At 34.7% G+C, this 19,534-nt stretch overlaps 2 protein-coding genes across 2 annotated transcripts in view; both read right to left on the bottom strand.

The window, feature by feature from the left end:
• Positions 1-596: 596 nt before the first annotated feature.
• Positions 597-19,057, bottom strand: mu2 (mutator 2). Its single transcript, XM_081771038.1, has 5 exons — positions 18,791-19,057; positions 17,098-17,239; positions 14,952-15,104; positions 9,584-9,739; positions 597-5,999 (listed from the first exon to the last, which is right to left on the bottom strand). The coding sequence occupies exons 1-5, from the start codon at positions 18,905-18,907 to the stop codon at positions 5,791-5,793; spliced, it is 777 nt and encodes a 258-aa protein (XP_081627164.1). The 5' UTR covers positions 18,908-19,057; the 3' UTR covers positions 597-5,790.
• The window catches only part of LOC145694630 (uncharacterized), a gene marked incomplete in the record, with an annotated part of 79,597 nt that continues 78,853 nt past the window's right edge, over positions 18,791-19,534 (bottom strand). Inside the window, 1 exon segment of the mRNA XM_081771037.1 lies at positions 18,791-19,534. Within this exon segment, the coding sequence (XP_081627163.1) occupies positions 19,000-19,534 (535 nt within the window).

Below are 19,534 nucleotides of genomic sequence, written 5' to 3'. Positions count from 1 at the left end.
AAATGTAGTACATTTAAGTAATTGGAAATAGTGTGTAATCACTGAAGATAGTAAGTAACAACAATATTTTATATGAGATATACTACGATATATCTTAAATAAATCGAACTGCGTGTGTGGTGTCATTATAAACGAAACGATGTTTCAAGTCTTTACAATGCTAGAACTGAGATGGCGAGATGGTCTTCCAGCTAGTTTGATCTACAGCCGCTTTGATGTTTTCCTTCGTCCCATGTGGTGACCTTTGAAGAGTGTTTTCACAATAAGAAAAAAATCACAAGGATCCAAGTCAAGCGAATACGCAGGAATCGTCACTCACACTGAGCTTACATGATATATTGACGTGTGCATGGTGTTTATGGGGGGGAGGGAGATGCGGTGTTGCCAATTCGCTGAGTTTGACTCATTACTTTAGTTACAAATCACGTATGCAGGCCTGTGTTATCAATACAAGATCTTCATATAGTGTTGTGAGATGTACTATTTATGACATCAGCAATGGATTGTTTGAAAGATCCTTACATATATATGCAAGTTGCGTCTTATTTCGAAATATTAACTTTGCATTATAATAAATCATACCACAAACAGAGAACTTTATTTTATCACATTTATTTTACGAATAAGCTAAACATAAAAGAACTTTTCTCATCTTTTTTTTATATAATTATGCTAATTTTCTGAAAGCAAGGAGCACACTTAGCAAAAATTTCCTACTAAGTAATACTCATTTGATTGCACATATATATATATATATTTATATAGTAATATTTTTTATACTTTTCTTTTCCAATACAAAAATCTATTTTTTTCAATAGCAATGTTAACAATTAATTTGTTTCTCATATATGTATTTATATTTATATATATATATATTTATATATTTACTTTCCGACATAAAATTGGTACTAAAAACTACGAAGAATGATAACAGAGAGGAGATAGAGAGAACAGCACAAGAAAAGTTGTCATACAATGCATTCACGTATAAAGGAAGATCATATGTGGGCCATAACACGGAAAACAACTGAGTGTTCGTTGTACTGCACAATTTATAATTACACTGAAATAACGTACGAAAAAAAAAAAAAAAATATGTCACTTGTCCAATTGTCAATTGTTCAGAGCATGAAAAAGGAAGTCGTTACACAATACACATCTACACTGAAAACTGTCCGCAGAAATAAAGGCTCTCATTCATTATCCAGTTATGCTAGGCAGCGCTTTGGTCTCCGGGAATCCAACACAAAATTACCATCTACTGCTTTATTTATGTGGGTCACTCCTTGTAGACTAACACATTAATTTCTTTGTCGTACAGTCTGAAAAAACACCTCTATGTGTCTAACGTATACTGATATTGCCATAACAATTCTGAGAACTGTTTTAATGAAAAGCATTAAAATTTTGTTTTGCTGACTATATAAGTATGTCGAAGAGTAGTCATTTTAGTAAAAATTTCTTCTCGACAAATGCATAATTTGATCACTTTAACACGCTTATAGAGTTCCAAAATTAAAAGAATTTGTCAATTGCTGTGATCACACACAGCCAGTGCTTTTGCAAGATTTTTTCACTAGTAAGTAATTATGTCCGTAAGTGAATCATGTCGTAACAAATGTTGGTTACGAAACGTTCACATCATGGGAATCATCATCAAAACACTAGCTATTCTAATTGATCACAGCAGTTTGAAATAGTAAAGCAATGCGTTTTAAAATTTGTCGAACATTCTTAAGCTTGAAAAGAACGCAATTTCTTTCCACAATTCAATAATTTGGCTATCTCAATCACTATTTTAAAAGAAAAAAAAAAGGGGGGGGAGAAAGAAAGATCCAGCCACTCACAGCTCTTTGAAAAGAAATAAGTTCTGTACGCTCATACTTTTATCCATGATTGGAACTGACTAAAACAAAATGAGTTTTCTGTATTGGCTGTTCTAACATCCTCATTTCAAACCTAAACACAGCTTTTAAAGAGGTAGGTGACCCATATTTCTTTCAAAAAGATTACAAAATTTATAGCCCAAAAATAATTTGCCCTGTTTGCTGAACATGTTCACAATTAAGTTACAGCATCATCCTACGACTAGAATAAGGAAATAATTAGAATTATGCACACATATGAACTGAAATTGTACAAGCAAAACCGTAAATTATGAATACGTATGTGGCAAGTGCACTTTCAGCAATGTCCTTCTCGACAGTTAATTCATTATAAATTTGTAGACTATTTTACAAAAGCACTTTCTCCACATGTTTATAATCGAAACAAATGATTTCATTACACGTGATTCATAACACATGATGAACACACAAAATAATTTATCAGGCAAAAAAAAAAAAAAAAAAAAAAAAAGTAATGACTCAATATTTAGTCAAGTTTTCTTATATGCAAATAAAAATACCATAACTTACTAATAATTACTTTAGTAATATTATGCGCAACACTTGTTACTTTATTTAAGTCCAAAAGGAATCTCATTATTTGGCTTTTCTTCGTTCTTGTTGATCACTGAAACTTCGACTGCAAAACCTAGATACACTTTCCCACTTATGTTTACAACATAAAACTAATTTGAGAACTACACAAAAAGGGAGAAAGTATTATTGAAAAGGACATTCAAAATTATCTTCAAATATAATCTAACATGATTACGAATAAGTATCCAGATTGTATTTTAAAACTACACAGATTGAAGATTTATTTGGAGAGACAGGAGAACAAGTTGGCAGCTTTGTGTATTTTTACTTTTAATAGCAGTTCATTAGACTCAACACAGACCAGTTCCTCATCCTCTTCTATAACGTTTTCTTCAGCAAATATCAAAACAAAATAACTGTATTTGAGAACATTCTTATAATTAATCTGCATAATTTTCTCTATCATCTAAACTTAACTCATCCAGAATCCAAATCTACAACAAAATATTCTCCGACATTAAATAATAAAATGTTTTTGGTTCTTCTTTCTCTGTAACGCTAAATGGTTTAAGACAATTCTACTGTACATCAAACCTCTCCTTACCAAATCTCTCCTTATGTATGCTAGAGGAAAAAACTGCTAATACAACTTACTCTCTTACAAATATCAGAACTAACGCAAGCCTCCTTACAGAGATGAACAATTAACAGAACGCAATAACGTAATTTTATTTTTAAAAAATATATAATACTATATTGTAGTTCATTCAGAAGACACTAACAAAATGAATACTATTACAGAGGGATTTTTTTAATAGCCTATACAAGCATGTTACAAAGGAGATTCGGTAAGATTAAAATAAAAATTGGCAAGGATTCCGTAGTACGGAATTTACAGAAAACTATAATGAAATCAGACCACTAACATCTAAAGTTTGAAAATTAAAAGAGAAAATTCCCTTTTGAATATGAGTCTATATATTATAACTGTACATATTCTTCGACTATCTTGCTAGAAGACTCAAGGCAGATATATATAGTAATAGTAATAATTGAATTTAACTTTGTATATGAACGTTGAGCAACTTTGGTGCTGACAAACTTCAGTCATATGATCACCCACGTTCCTTCTGGAAGTTTTCTACTCGTACTCAGCATGTTGAAAAACAATTTTAAAAAAATCAAACGAACGAAGAATAATGTACGTGTTGTCTCTCTGCAATACTATCTACACATTAAAAGCAAACAGCTGAAAGTGTTCAAGTTATTATGAACACGATCAAGATTCTAACTTTTTTCTTTGCTTATTTAAAAAAAAAAATCCAATTATTACAAGTTTCTCCTGAAACTTTTTTTCACTTTCACTAGCCTGTGTATGTTTCCGAATATATCCTTCAAATATTGAAAATCACTATAATCAAACTTCCTAGTATCTTGGAATGAAATACACATTTGCGATCCTGGATACATTATTATATCTACGGGAATGTTTTTCTTCTCCAATATACCTCAAGCTAAGATTTCTGTTACGAACAATCGAATCGAACAGTCAATACAAACAAGAAACAAACAAAAAAAAAAAAAAGTACTACATGGCACATTCATTTTTTTTTTTTACATTCTAATCTTGATATGTAAAACTATATACATCTACAAAACGAAAAACATTATGTGTACTTCTTCCATAATTCCTATTTTTTCAAGAATACACATATACAATATATGTCTGAATGTGCTGTTTTTTTTTTTTTCCTGGAAATCTATGTACACAGCATATAAAATGTCCCTTTTCTCATTCATTTTAAACAGCAGTTGTTCGATTAAACATGAGCGAATCAAGGCTATAAGCATTGGCGCCTCATGAGAGAGAGAGGTCACATCTGTAAAAATTTAAATGTTGTCGCTACATGCTAAAGGAAGAATGTTTCGAGCAGCTTCAAAAACATAGCATGTAATGATAAAATTTAAGTTTTTTTTTTCGATGTTCCTTCCCTCAAGAGCCACCACTGGTTACAAGAATGATTATTCTCATACATAATACACTTTACGTTAAAAAGTGATCCCCTTTGGTGATACCTTTATTCATAACCTCTAAATAAATTTATTTAAGTATATTTTAAGCCACTTTCCTCAAGGTGTATATGACATTTTTCTTAGAGCTTCATTTATTACAGTATTTCAAAATCATGATTGTACGAAAAGGGAATGTAAACAGAGGCTAGATAAGATTTACCACCACACCAAATCTTTCTCTGCATCTCGAGATTTTGCCGTTCACTGTCAGATGACTGAATTTGTTTAGCTTGAATTAAGTTATATAAATGCACATCAAATACTCCAATATAATGCCCCAAATCCTAACGGCAAGATGAGCTGTTTTCCAAACATTTCGCTTACCGGATATTACTCGAATCTTAGATAAACACAAGCCAAAAACAAACATTCATGCACAATTCACGTAACTCTTAGCGCTAAATGAAATCTCGCAACCATGTTAGATCTGTCTCTTGGCTAAGCCCTGTTAACTATTTGGATACAACACTGAGGATAATATTGTAGTTCAGTACAGTAGTGGTGTTTATCGTTGAACAATTACAGAAACTTATACATCACGAATGCTATTAGTGGCATGCTCATATCCAAACTTGAATTATCTTCAATACATGAAAATGAAAAAGTAAAATCGTATTCTTTTCATTGTTAAGTCAACTGAAAAGTTATACACTCAGTGCATACCTAAACATATTTTTTTAAAAAGAAAATTTGGTAACTTCATTTCATTCTTTATACATGAATGCATCTTCTTTTCCCTTAATATATCATTAAGCCCAGTGTTTTGTACAGCGGCTACATGATTATTTGACCCTAATTACGACTTATCCCTAATACCATGACGAAGTTCTCCATTTACAAAAGATTTCCATTATTTACATCAATAGAAAGAAAAAAGTATAAAACACTCGTGTATGTACACCCACACACACACAATCATACACAATGGGAAAGGGGGGAGGAGTAGGAAGAAAAAAAGTAAAACTCAAGTTGTCGAAATGACTCACTTTTTTTAAAAAAATGACTTAATAATAAAAAAATGTCAGTCTTTCCTAGTGTTTTTAAAAACTTATCTTTTTTTCCTTTTCTATTTCATAGTTCCATTTCACGCACAGACACGCATACAAAATACACAGGAAGTGTACGACACGATGTTTTAGGTCGATATTTTTCACTATACATTCCAAGTTTGTTTTTCACTGATTTATTTTTTTTCTTTCTTCATAAACCACTCGCGAATGTTGGAAAGATGGTCCACTTGACTCCAATGGAATTGATGTGATTCTTTTGTTTTCCAATGAAATGCGATGATCACTCACTTCAAAAGATGTGTTTTGAGGTCGAGGCGCTGCTGAAGAATGCCTGAGAGTAAAATTTCTGCATCGACGATTGGAAGATTCTTTCCCTTTGACTGAAGTTTTCCCCAAGATGATTTGTTTTTATTGCAGGAAATAATGAAACTTTTCTCTGGCCAGTTGGTTGGTGGACGGGTTAAAAATTCGCCTCCAGAACTTTGTATAATGCCTGAAAATGAATATATACATATTAATATGAATATAAGGTAGACGGGAATAACTTCTATTGAAAATTGTTTATAACTATTTTTAGTGTATACTTTTTTTTTTTTTTTTTTTTTTTTTGAAACAAAAACATTTTGATCTAGACGACGAAAAAATTTACTATATAATATCTCATTTACATCATTGTAGGATTATGGCGCAACGTCTAACCATGCGTGAGCAGACTCAGCTAACATCCCGATACAAAATATGACAGTCCATGGTACAAGTACAGAGATGGTGGAAAAGTGTGAAAGGACCTCGTGCCTCGGTAAATGCAAAAATCGTAAGGAATTGCCATTCGACGCTAACAGACTCTGGTTCTATAGCAGATATTAGGAAGATATTGTCGCCCTTCAACATCCAGGGAGTATTTCAGGAAATGTTTACTGAATTCCTTAGAAATCACGAAGACACCCACGTCGCGAAAATGGTTTCACAAGACACACAATCCGAACTGTTCTGAAGGAAGAATCGAAGTTTCGTCCATAGAAACCATGTTACTGCCAGGAACTATCGCCGGAAGACTGTGATCATCAGTTGGGATATAGGGAGATGATGCTTCCTTGGTATGGAGACTGGTCCGATCTTTTTGATAATATCCTGTAGTCAGATTACACATTGGGGGGAGGGAAGGAATTGTTAATCGGCATAATTGTTATTATTGGGCAGGAGAGGGTCTGAGGGTGTTTGCTGAAAAAAGTCAACTTCGCATATGCATAAAGGTCACAGTGTGGTGCGACATGACATTCGCGCACCACCAAGTTGTGGGTCCATACGTCATTCGAATGAAATGAAATGAATGCGGAACAGTACTTTGCTATGCTTGAAGATTATGTTCACGGTATTCTATGCACGTTGGACAATTACAAGACCTAGCTGAGGTCCGCCTCATTTTCGCGGACTCGTTGGGAGGACGTGGTCCCCCTTGAATAGCCAGCAAGGAGTCATAACCTAACGCCCTGCGACTTCTTCTGGGGGTGGGCGAAAGAGGAAATTTACCACACATCAGGTGGAGGAATGAATTCGCCAAGTTCTGACAAACGTGCCGCTGAAGCATCTGCAGAAGTCTGGTCGGAAACATACCTAAAAGTTTACGAAAATTACTGAATAATGTAATGCTTATGTCAATTTTAGCAATGTATAACAATTCTACCACTGTAAGGAACAGAATGCTTTTTGTTTCATGAAAATTGGTTAAGTATTTTTTTTAAAAAAGTGATAAACAATTTTTAATAGGGAGTTGATTCCCGCCCATAGTATAACGTATAGTTCCTGACAAACAAATGGCCCCTGCGATTTCGGTTATATATCTGATACTGTGCCGCACGAAAGAAAGTCGTGCCATTAACGAATGTCATTTTACTCTATGTACGAAGTTAATTGTGGAAGTTAGTAATTAAATTTACATTTTAGAAAGAAAAATATAAAATCACCTGAACTCTCCGAGTCAAGTGTCACTCGCTCTACTTCTCAATTTTTAAAGTATACCACTCTACACATCTACACTATTTATATAACTGCGTAATTTAAGTGTCAATGAATACAAATCCATCCATTGCGAAAAATTTGTAGTTTCTGCTTTCCATTTTCTTATCTGATGGATTTCTAGTCGCTTTTAAACCTTTCTAGTGGTATTCTTGTGGGTGGAAAGTTTTGAATTGGTGAAGGAAAAGTGATAAGGCATTGACAACACTAACAACCGTACCTCTCTTTAATATTTCTCACTACTTTTTTTTTTTTTCCATCTCTACATTAACAGGGTGTTTACTCAAATATCTTTTTTTTTTCCGCCAAATTATACAATTTCGTAACATTCTCAAGAGCGAATTTGGGTGCGAATTAAGCCGAATTTACACGCATGCGACAGAAGCGTACTTTGCTTGCGATTTGGTAGCGTCTAAAGTCAACCATAAACGTTTCTGGTGGTGAATTGTAACGTTTTATAGAACAAAATTTTCCAGTCTGTACTTATATTTGTACAGATATATATATATATATATATATATATATATATATATATATATATATATATATATATATATATATATATATATATATATATATATATATATAAAAGTGACTCGAAAGCTATATTTCTTGACTTTTATGACAGTTTTCTGATTTCGTGACTTTTTCATGACCTTCGTGACCCTGCATTAAGCTTTGAGGCTTGAAACCTGAATAGTATACCATATCTTTGGTACATGTTCTAAATTACATTGTTTTCCTGGCTTTACAGCACATGAAGGTTTGTGTAGATCCGCTTAACAGATCCCACTGCTGTTACTTCTTGCTTCTTAGTTCGAAGTTCGCTACTTCATAATACTAGTACCTCCCTAATAGTCTAAAAACCATGGTGCTGCCATTTGTTGACCTCTATGTAACCGTCTTGTGCAAGGGGAATCTTGTGCATTCCTTTTTATAGGCCTTGGAAATTGGCCACACGATGCAAGGAAAGTGCTCTCTTCAGGAATCCAAACCCGCAGAAATTCATACGGCTAGCATGTGGTGACTTCAGCGGTATGTCATCAAATGGAAGAACCTCAATGCCAATAGTTGTCTCCACTTGTAGAAATCTCTGCGTTGAATGGTGAGGCCTTGCCTTGATGCAAGCAGATTTGATTTATCGCATTTGCATGCACACAAGGTAGGTCCTCTGTATAAACAGGTGTCAGTATGTGGTTGGTAGTATGCGAAGTTGATTTAAGTTTTTAGGCATTTGGTGAATACTGTATCTTTCGTTACAGGCGACGATTATAAATCCTTTCGAGAAAGTTGCCTTGCAACGACGGATGACTTCTGCACGGGATTGTTGGTTGGCGTGGAATGTGCTACAGGTTAGGTGAGAATTTGATCACAATCGGATAGATAAATTCAAACTTTATTCAGCGTAGCAACGAACTTCCGCTTGTCATCGAATAGATTACACTCGTAGAGGCGTCTGCAGTTAAGTCTTTCTCTCTCAACGCTCGGCATCATTCAAGTTATGTCACCTGTCTTTAAATTACTTCCGGAGATTTACTTTGTCGCGCAGTGTACAGTTCACTGCGACGCATGTAGTCGTTTGGTTACCACACATTTTTAAGTGGATTTTTCTGAAGAGCCATTCGAAGTAACTTCTCAGACGAGGAGTCACTAGACTGCACAATCGCATTCGACACTCTTAATTTTGCCTGGAACTTCTTGGGTTTTATATTGCTTAATTATGTTCTTAAGAGTAGTCGATGCTATGGTACATTCGTTTTCTTTGCACTGTTTTTGAATTTTAGGCACACAAAATTTGACACGGAAAAGTGCCTTGGAACATCCTTTTCAAAACCTGATCACCATGGAAGCCACTATGCACACACCGTACTCTTATGACGCGAAAGAGTATTGTATGCTCGTAACTGTGTGTTGACCTTGATCGATAATGCTCACCGCGACTCAACCTTCTGTATTTTTAATTATATGTTCCTCCTACAAAAAAAGAAACATTGGCAGCAACGGGCATTAATACTGTACCTCATACTGTTTCTATTAAGGGTGCGTGAAATACATCCTTACCCTTCATCTCATTAGGATTAGGTCTCACATCCTGAGTGACAAATACACTGTATCCCGTCAACAACGGGGTTTGTTTGGCCTTCGCTAAACTCTTCTTCAGATTAAAATTATACTTCTTCTCCATCTCTTTGTCTTCCACAAGACAGCTCCATGGATCTGCAAACATATATACATATTAAAACCTAGTAATGAACATTATAATTATTTACATTAACATAAAACAAATATACGCTTGATTTTTCATTAAATAGTGCAATATTCAATAATAACCCGCATACTAGATTTTTTTATCTTATGTACCACGAATTATACAGTTTGGCATCGGAGTTTCGCTTTAGTTATAAAATAAGTCTAAACAAAAAACGAAATGAAAAAAAAAAAAAAAAAAAAAACCATCTTCCTGGTTACTGATTTTAATCTGTAACTGTACATTGTAAAGATGATACAAGATACTTTGAAACATAAGAAGCATCTCCAAATTTTCAAAATTTTGTATTACCTGTTATCTCTTTCGTACAGGATTTTTCAACTTAACATCATATTACAAAGAATACTATTGCAAAACGACACCAAATATTAAAATGATCACTGAAACAATCAAATATTATAGTTCTGTAAGTCACTGTTAGGATTATATGCGTCACCATTGGAACTATGTGTATCAATGTTAAGCGAACTCAATATGATAGACACCAACAGTATATACGAGTTTACATATAGTACGTCCGCTATCCTGGTATACAGTTGCTGTCCGATGCCGACACACCGTGGGTAGTGGAGGATGTCACCAAACTCAGTATGGGGGCTTATTTATGGCTGGTCGAAGGAAAGTCGGTGAGGGTGACAGATCTGTTGTTGCCACATTTTCCCTTTTGTGTTATTTCTAGAGGTCTTTTTCTTTCTTTTTTTTTAAACTACATTAAAACATAACCTAAGAATTTTGTATACGAGGAAATGGTTGCAAAACTGCTAATATATAGAGAAGTGGTTAGCGATTGATAATAATTATTATTATCCATATTTAAGTATCTAGTTTGTCCTACAGATTCCCTAAGTAGGTTTTAAATGAGCACACATGATTCTTTTATTAACTAGTGGATCTATAATGACTTTAAGAAACAAGCAATTAGAATTGTGCAGACCAGGAAATAAACCATCATAATTATGACAAAAGCACAGTAACATGACTTCACGCAGATGTTCATTTTTAATTTATATTTCAGCCAAATGCTATTGGAACTTTTTAATTTTATATTTTTTTCACTAGTTCCTAGAATTTTTCCTAGTGTTGCTTTAATTCTACGTCTTCCCTACACGGCTAATTAAGCGTAATTTATTGTTAGGATATATAGTATTAGACTAGTGTTGCCCCCGAGATGAGAAGTATATTTTAAATTCGAGACGACATTAGGAAAATGACAATTCTCGTCTCATTTTCGAGACTAGAATCGAGACGAGACGATAAATTTCACGAGTCTGGCGGGCAACTCTAGTTTATCCCAGTCTTGGTTCTCAAACTTTGTTTTATTGATACATGAATCATAACATAAAATCATTAATTGATAAAATGATTATACGAACACAGTGTAAAACATTTATCAATTTTTTAAAGATACTCAAGACATTACACCATATACTTCAATGATAAGCATGGTTTGAATGTTTATCATTCCCTTCATGAACTTGTCGTTACGCTGAGGGATTCTGCTAACTTCTAGATGAAATTAAGACAAGTGAATGTTGTTTCACAATTGAAACTATGGAATACTTCCAAACCATCCGAATACAATACTCAAAACTTCGAAGTAGTCGGCTACATCTACAACCACTGATTGTAATAGAGGAATAATATCAAAGAAAGAACCTGTTCCTGAGTCCATATATATATATAAAACATTTCTCGCTATTCTTTACAGTTTTATTCTGTGGCGAAATGTTGAATCCAAAATCGTTAATTTGGATCATTTCTAGTTTGAATAGAGGATTAAGGGAGGGTATAGAGAAAACCTATTCTTGGGACTCTGAATAGATTGCAAAAATGTGCTTCTCAATATCTTTTCCAGCTCTTGCTCTATGAAAATCAGTATTGAAACCAGAAGTACTATAAATTGAACCACTTCCGGTTTCGATAGTGTGTTGCAGGTTGTGATTATATATAGAAAAAAATTCTATATATAATCTAGAAACTAGAGAACAGAAATAAAACAGAAACTAGAGAAAAAATTCTTTGAGAAGGGAGACGAGATATGACTTACAAAATTTAGATAAGGAAACCCTATTTCTCGTGTCGACTCGTGAACACCACTATATCAGACGTATTTCTTATTATATTAGTAATAGTATTTGAACTGTGTTACACAGTAGGCTTCAATGTTTATCAAAATTGGAGAGTGCGTCTATTACAGTATGTTCCTTAGGTTTTGCTAGTCAATAGTTACTATTTATATAACGCTTGTATTCTATTGCTATAGTATTTAATCAGTGTTTAAGGGAGACGTTTATGCTTATTGTGTTACATTGCTCTAGCTTCGCAGAAAAATGTTTACTTCAAGTTACAGGAAAGTAAAAGAAAAGTTTTGTTTTTATTTTTATTTTTTATTTTTTTAAAAATTAACCGGCCAGCCCTTCCTTGACAATTTGGAAAGACATTAGGCAACGTCGTACAAGCATTGATGGATCGGTTTTGCAAGCGGGAGAGTTGTCCGCTAGCGTTATTTGATTGCTATTTTGCGGTTTTGGGGGGAAAGGGACCATGACTTTGAGTTTCTGAAACTGTATAAGAGGATAATGAACAATCTATACATGTGCATACATGGTGCATAAATACATACGGTAAACAATTATTCCAGTAGAATAACAACTACGAAAACTGGCCACTGACAGATAGTTACACGTGTTGTAAACGAAACAAAAAGGAGCGTTGATCGCCGATCACTGTACTACTCTTTCACGCTGTTTCTAGGCAACCAAGGTCATTGACCGCCCTGTTAGCGATAGTTAGATTGATTCTTTTGCCAATAGTTGTTTCTATCACATAGTAATGTCTGTTTATACTGTTTTAAGTGTTTTCAAAATTATTTATAATTCTCATTGTAAACAGTTGGTACGTAATGTGTTTACAAAAGAAAGATAAATTTTGTCTTCCTTTTGTAAGCCCCTTTTTGTCTCGTACAACAGATGCTCGAGCGCACTTCGAATCTTGAAAATCAGTGAATGAATTATTATTCGCGTTACTGCAGAAAAATTCGAAAACACTAACGATTCTTTTCGCTATCACTTACAACACTTGATATATATATGTATGTATGTATGAAAAGTCACGAGCAAGTCTCAAATCAACCTTACATGACTTCAAGAAGGATCCAATTCGACCCCACGTTTACAGATAGTACCAACAAAGGAAGTATCCAACTTTAAATTTTCTGCGTGATTCGTTACGAAAAAATAGTTTATTCACGGATGGAAAGAATACTGAAAAACATAGGGTTTCGACATAAGAAACTTTTAGGAAGGAAGGTAGAAAATACCGAATCTGAGAGGATAATATGGTTTGACGAAATATCGTAAATGTTAATTACTCAAATAGCAAAGGCTATATCAAATCAACGCTTAATAAGTATTTAAAAAATGTCTTGAGTGGTAAAATATAGGTTTTGTTACACACAGGAAGGCATGCGGGCTTCATGTCGAACTGTCTCACGTAAGACGACGGCAGTTCCGGATTCTGTGTGAATTTTATTAAGCTATTCTTTAGTTTTCCTTCTAATTTCAAGAGGGGACTGAAACACCAAGCACAAAGTCTTTAAGTCTTTAAGTCTTCGAGGTCTGTCCTCAATTGTCTTTGAACTCTGTATCACACACACTCTAGCTGAGAGTCTCAAGTACATATATATTACACAATTTAATAAGGTAAGGTTTACCTATATATGAAAATGCTATATTTATATATGTTTGTGGTCAAAGAAAATTATATGTTTGTGGACGTTTACATGTTGTGGCCAATTCTGTTGACCATAATGTCTCGGAAACCACAAGCTCTAGAAAGATGTTTTCACTCATCGATTTCAAATTTTGTGTAGATTCTTCAGTTCTAAGTGAATATTTATTTTTAAAAAAAAAATGGCCGTTATCTCTTTATTACATTTTTTAGAGGTAGGACGTATTGAACTTTTAAAAAGTAAAATATAATATCCTACGAGTTATACATTCCAACATCACGCATTTGTAAATGGAGTTAGTATATCTTTCCGGCGTTTGTTTCATGGCCAAATTATAATGAAAAACGAAGGATAACCATTTCTCCAGTCTCCGATGAATCTTTATTGTTTGGAGTATTTTATCCAATGAACACCGTATATCACTGACATTATAATTAACTGTGTGTGTAACGTATTTGCTTATTACATACTGCATGCAAGAAGAAAGAAAACACTGATCATGTGTGAATTAGAAACTCCAACCGAAAGTAGACTCAAATCTTGCAAACGGTGTGAGATATTGAAAGAAATCTCCCCTTTGCCGATTATCAAGACGTCCTCCACTTGTGTCTATAAAGGGACATGTACACATGTGAGAAATGACCAAGAGATTAATGCTCATATGTGAATGATCCGCTGTGTAGAGAGCGCAGGTTCAGCTAGTAGAAATTTTAAGAGCTTATATAGAGTTATTACTGCAAATGAAATCTTTCAGTTTAACGCCCCACAATTATACCTTTAAGGCTGAGAGAGACGGTAGAGGTATTATTGTATTCTTCATAGCATTTAATTATTAAGAAAAACTACAGTATGCATTTTCTTCTATTGATAACAAAATTAAGGGAACTGTAGTTAATACTATTATAAAAATATAAACACATAAGGTGTACGTGCTAAAACGAACAAAAGAAAAAAACGATAAACTTGCTTAATAAGAAGACAAGATTAGAGTGGTCCTTTAGCCGATTCTGACTAATAAACGATTCCCACTTGAAGAAAGTTTGAGAAATGTTGCTCTAAAGAATCTAATTCCTCAATGAACGTGAAGCTACAAATCCACAGTTCAAAAGTGCATTCAATTATAACTTTATTCGATTTTCTAAAAATTAGCAAGCTATAGCAAGTATGCGTTACAATGCAACCCCTCAGAAACATTGTTTAGCTGGTTGCCGCACGTGTAGGCGCTGATAAAGAATATGTTCCCAACGGACACAAGTCTATAGATTCTCCTTGTCTTTTTTTTCTTTTGTTGTTCATTGTGCCAATGTAAATGCTTCATTTATATGCACTGCGAAGTTCATATTCATAAAATGTACAATCCCAAGGTGACATACTAATAGTTCTATACCGAGTAGCCTGCAGATGCTGCGTTACTCGACAGTAGTACTTACCAACAAATGATGATGATTTCTTGCACTGAGCTATCCATTTGGGAGAAACAATAGGCTTTCCTTGAGCCATAATACATAAAAATTTGTACGTTCTTCGAATTTTGTCTGTTACTAGTACTGCACAGTCACTTGGGTCCTCCACAACAGTCCCGCCTGAAATATTGAATTGAAAGAATAATAATAATAATAATAATAATAATAATAACAACCGACGGTAAAATGAACATTTAGACTTGCTTCAAACTTTATCATAATGAAATCAAAACAAAGTGAAATCTACAGACATTACAGTTTTTCATGCCTTGCATTTCTTTGCTGCTCTGCTGCCCTATTCTGCTGGAAAAACTAGACTTGGTGCATTTCCCTACTTTGCTTCTCTCCCTGAAAACACAGCACTGGAAAGATTATCAATACTTACAAGAATCCACGGCTACAATATTTCACAATAAGCTCTAGAATAAACGAGATTATGTTGTGAATATAGCTATCTGGAAGTTCTCAGTAATAAGAACAGTCGAACATTCTGTGCATTGTTCTTATGTCCCTGTTAGTAATCGGCACAAAAACTGGCTTCAGTTTTAAAACGGTTCAGTTTTCTAACTTTTTTTCTTTCCCATTAACTTGTTTGGAAATGAGTACTACAAGAGCAACAAAGGATACTAGCTTCGGTGAAACCTGTTTCAGTGTAAAACCGTAATGCCAGTTTTCGGTTTTTACAAAAAACAAGTTTGCCCATTTATAGTTAAAACTAAAATATACTTTAAAAGAGAAATGAGAACAAATGTTTGTAACAGTTAATTCATACAACACTAGAAGTCTATCTACCTCATTCCGTCAAAATATTTCTCCAATTGTGTCACTAATCACTGACTTCTTTCTTATTACTCGTCATTTGCTATTTTCGGTACGACCTAGTTATTTTGGAAAACAAATTTTCTCCTCTTCTACTGTCAGTTTATCACATTGAAATAAACAGAAATTTTCAAATGCGACATGTACACTCATGTCCAAAATTATTGTCGCATATCTATAACTGTCTTATTGTAGGAATATAATTTGATAATAATTTTGCAGGGTACTTGCATTACTGATATTATGTGTATAATCGGGAAATGTATAGTTGTGGTAAATTTCATAGGAAAAGAGTTATAAATACGAAAGTTATAATGAGTAAAATACAATGCTGCTAAATGGACAAGAAAATTTTATTTTCATTTTATTCTTATTTACTGCTCTTTTGACATGAAATTTGCCACATACATGTCTTTGACGATTATACACATACTAACATTATAAGAAATACAGGGCGAAATCGTTATCAAATTATATTCCTATAGAACAACATATTTATAGACATGCGACAATAATTTTGGACATGAGTGTACATTGTAATACACATTTTAAAGCACTTTAGTATTATTACTGATGATATGCAGTGCAAAAAAACATGGATAGGAATGGCAAGAGAAGCTTTTAATAGGAAGAAAAGTCTATTTTGTAGGACCTTGAATAAATAGTTGAGAAAAACTCATAAAATGCTTCGTGTGGAGTATTGTACTGTATGGGTCAGAAACATGGACATTATGCAAAAATGAAGAAGGAGCACTGTAAGCTTTCGAAATCTGGGCGTAAAGAATGGAGAGAAGTATGTGGGTTGAGTGGAAAATTAATGAGAGGGTCTTAGAAATGGTGGGGGAGAAAAGGACAATTTTAGATATTATGAAGAAGAGGAAGAGAAATTGGTTGGGACATTGGCTAAGAAGGAACTATATCAAGAGGGACGTGATAGAAGGTATGGTGGGAGGAAAGAGAAACAGAGGGCGAAGGAGACCACAATAAATGCACGATATCAAAACAGAAAAATCGTGCATGAAGACGAAAAAGTTAGCTCAAGATCGTGGAGCATAAAAGCTTCTGTTGCGAAAGGTGATCTGCCAACACTGGCAGAATATCCATGATGATGATGATGATGATGATGATGATAATAATAATAATTTTCCTCTGTATCCCTAAAGAAATTTTACGTTTGTATTTAGCGCTCTAAGAAAAAGTGAAATGAAAACGAAACTGCGTGTATATTTTCATATCCAATAAAGGTAATCTTGCGGATGCACTACATGTAAGTACAAACATTGTTTTTACTTACCAAGTTGAGTGACAACAGCCTCATCAGCATTGTCGTTATAACCAGTGAACATAACTTTAAGAGTTTCCCCTTTTTGTTGAGCACGACTTGACCTTCCGCCTCGTCTCGGAGACACTCCTACGCTGTCTACACTACTTGCGTCCTGTTGGCACACCCAAATAGAAGTATAATTAAAAAATTTCTGGTAGTTAATAGAAAGTTTTGTATAAAATATACGACATAAAGCAAAGTGGGATAACTTCTGGATATCTTTAAGAGCATGAACTTTTATCTGATATTTCATAACAGTCACGGTTTCGATCCATACTCCATACTGCCACAGTAACGGTAACAGTCAATCCATTTGAAATCACTCAATTTCAGATTAAAAGGTTGCTCAGAATATTTTTTTCTTTCGTACACAATTGTAGTATATTTAAAGTTGAAGAGAAGCATTTATTCATTTTTTAGATATTCAGTTTTTCTTTGAGTGCCCATTTTTTGTAAACACGTAAGTGTAATTTGCACTTTACAAACGTTTCAGTTAAACGCTGAACTACTCTATTTTTTGAAGATACTGATTTCAAAGAAAAATCATTTGAAAGAGAATTAAATGTACATTTTACCTTTAGTGCACATTTAAGTTTGCTGCATTACAAGTATCTTTTACAAACTGTAGAAAGTTTGGGAAATACAAGGTCAACAATGAAAAAGCTTCGGTGATGAAAGTAACCAATTCTTACTAATTTTAGGGTCCTGATAACGAATATGAAATTAGTTTTTGAAGATTGGTTCGGGTTTCAAAGAAATATGTTATCACCAGATTTGCTCCGGTGCGCAAATTAAGGGCTCGTGGCAACAGGGGTGTCTGTTTATTTCAATAAACTTCCAGTTTCACGATTAGCTTTATTACTATCCTTCTCGCTCGCAGTTCATCTCTGTCAAAGAAATATCAATCATCACGGTTTAGTTTGTATTGCAGAGTTTGCCAGAAAAAACATATTGTGTAACGTTCTTTTCTAGTTACCATTTGCCATTCCAGACGCGTAAATGTATTAACAATGCGGATTTTTTGTTTTTTTACGTTTACAGCGAAGTAACATTTGCCAACTAAAAACGAAATTTCACACATATCATAAAGAAAGCCTATCGCTTCAACTTTGGCTGTAAATAGGGAGATATGGGCAAGAAGTGCGCACCACTTATTTCTTGTAATACTTGTTCTACAAACTTGCTGGACCGGCTATATGGAAAAAGGCCATTCATGCCGTTTGTAGTTCCTATGATATAGAGAGCCGCCAGATTATATTTCAAAATGAAATGAAATCTTTAAGTTTTACGTCCCACGGTTATGCCGGTTACGCTAAAGGAGACGGTGATGATGAGAGATGATTGAAATGGTGGAATGAAGAAAGTGGAAGGAAACGGGAGAACACCGAGAAAACCCACGAGCACGGTGTTTGTCCGCCACAAAGTCCACACGGCGCGAGCTGGGATCGAACCAGGGACCCCAAGCACCGGAGGTGAACGCTCTACCACTGAGCCACCCCACCCCCCCCTCAGCTTTAAGTAAATGTTATAACTGATTTCAAAGCCTTTCTTTGCAGCAGAAAATATCTGGAAAAATACGAAAGCAGGAGCAAGACAATTACACTCTCTTAATCTTTATAAGTGGTATGTTAAGTAAGAATATTGGTTAATAAGAAATACTCACCGTTTGAGAGCTGTCTACTGATGGCGTGTTTCTTCCTGACGATCGCTTAGCGGTTCTCACAGGTCTCCCACTGGCTGCTGGCACAATTTTCTGATTAACACCTTTACGTTTCGTCATGGGTTCTGCCTTGGTAGTCTCAGTCGAATCCTTTTCTGTTGCCGATGTACTTCGACGTCCTGATCTACGACCACTCACTGTTCCCTCACTACTTACAGACGCTGTTTCCTCTGTGCTCTTCTTACTTTGACGATTAGATCGACGTCCCACTGAAGGACTCTCGTTCGTCGTCGTTTCCTGACTGACAGTGCTCCCTTGACTTCTACGGCTTCGGCCACTGGGTTGCTCAGTATCCGAATCAGCCTTTTTGCCACCACGTTTTCCGGTAGCTGATTTCGACTAGCAGTACTTGAAGTAGATTCATCCACTGTATTAACGACGCTGCCTCTACTTCGTGATGTTCTCGAAGAGCCAGTTTCTGTAGCTACAGGTGAACTAACGTCTACTTGGCCACGAGATCTTCTTGCAGGAGTCGTTTTAGGAAGTGCAGTCTCATTTATCGTCTCTCCTTTACTTAATCGTGAATTTCTTGATGGCCTTCTATTTGTTTCACTGGCAACATCTGCATTTTCGCTTTTTCTTTGCCGTTTTCTCGGTGATGTCATATCTTCTGTTTCTGATGTTCTTCTTCTCTTTTGGCCGCCGGTGCTGATGTCCTCTTTCGCTTCTGCTATTTCAGGTTCCTTA

The sequence above is a fragment of the Thermobia domestica genome, chromosome 9, assembly GCF_964235325.1.
Source record: "Thermobia domestica chromosome 9, izTheDome1.hap1.1, whole genome shotgun sequence".
NCBI lineage: Eukaryota > Metazoa > Arthropoda > Insecta > Zygentoma > Lepismatidae > Thermobia > Thermobia domestica.
Note: the sequence above shows the minus strand (reverse complement) of the source record. Positions and strands in the feature narration are given on the sequence as shown.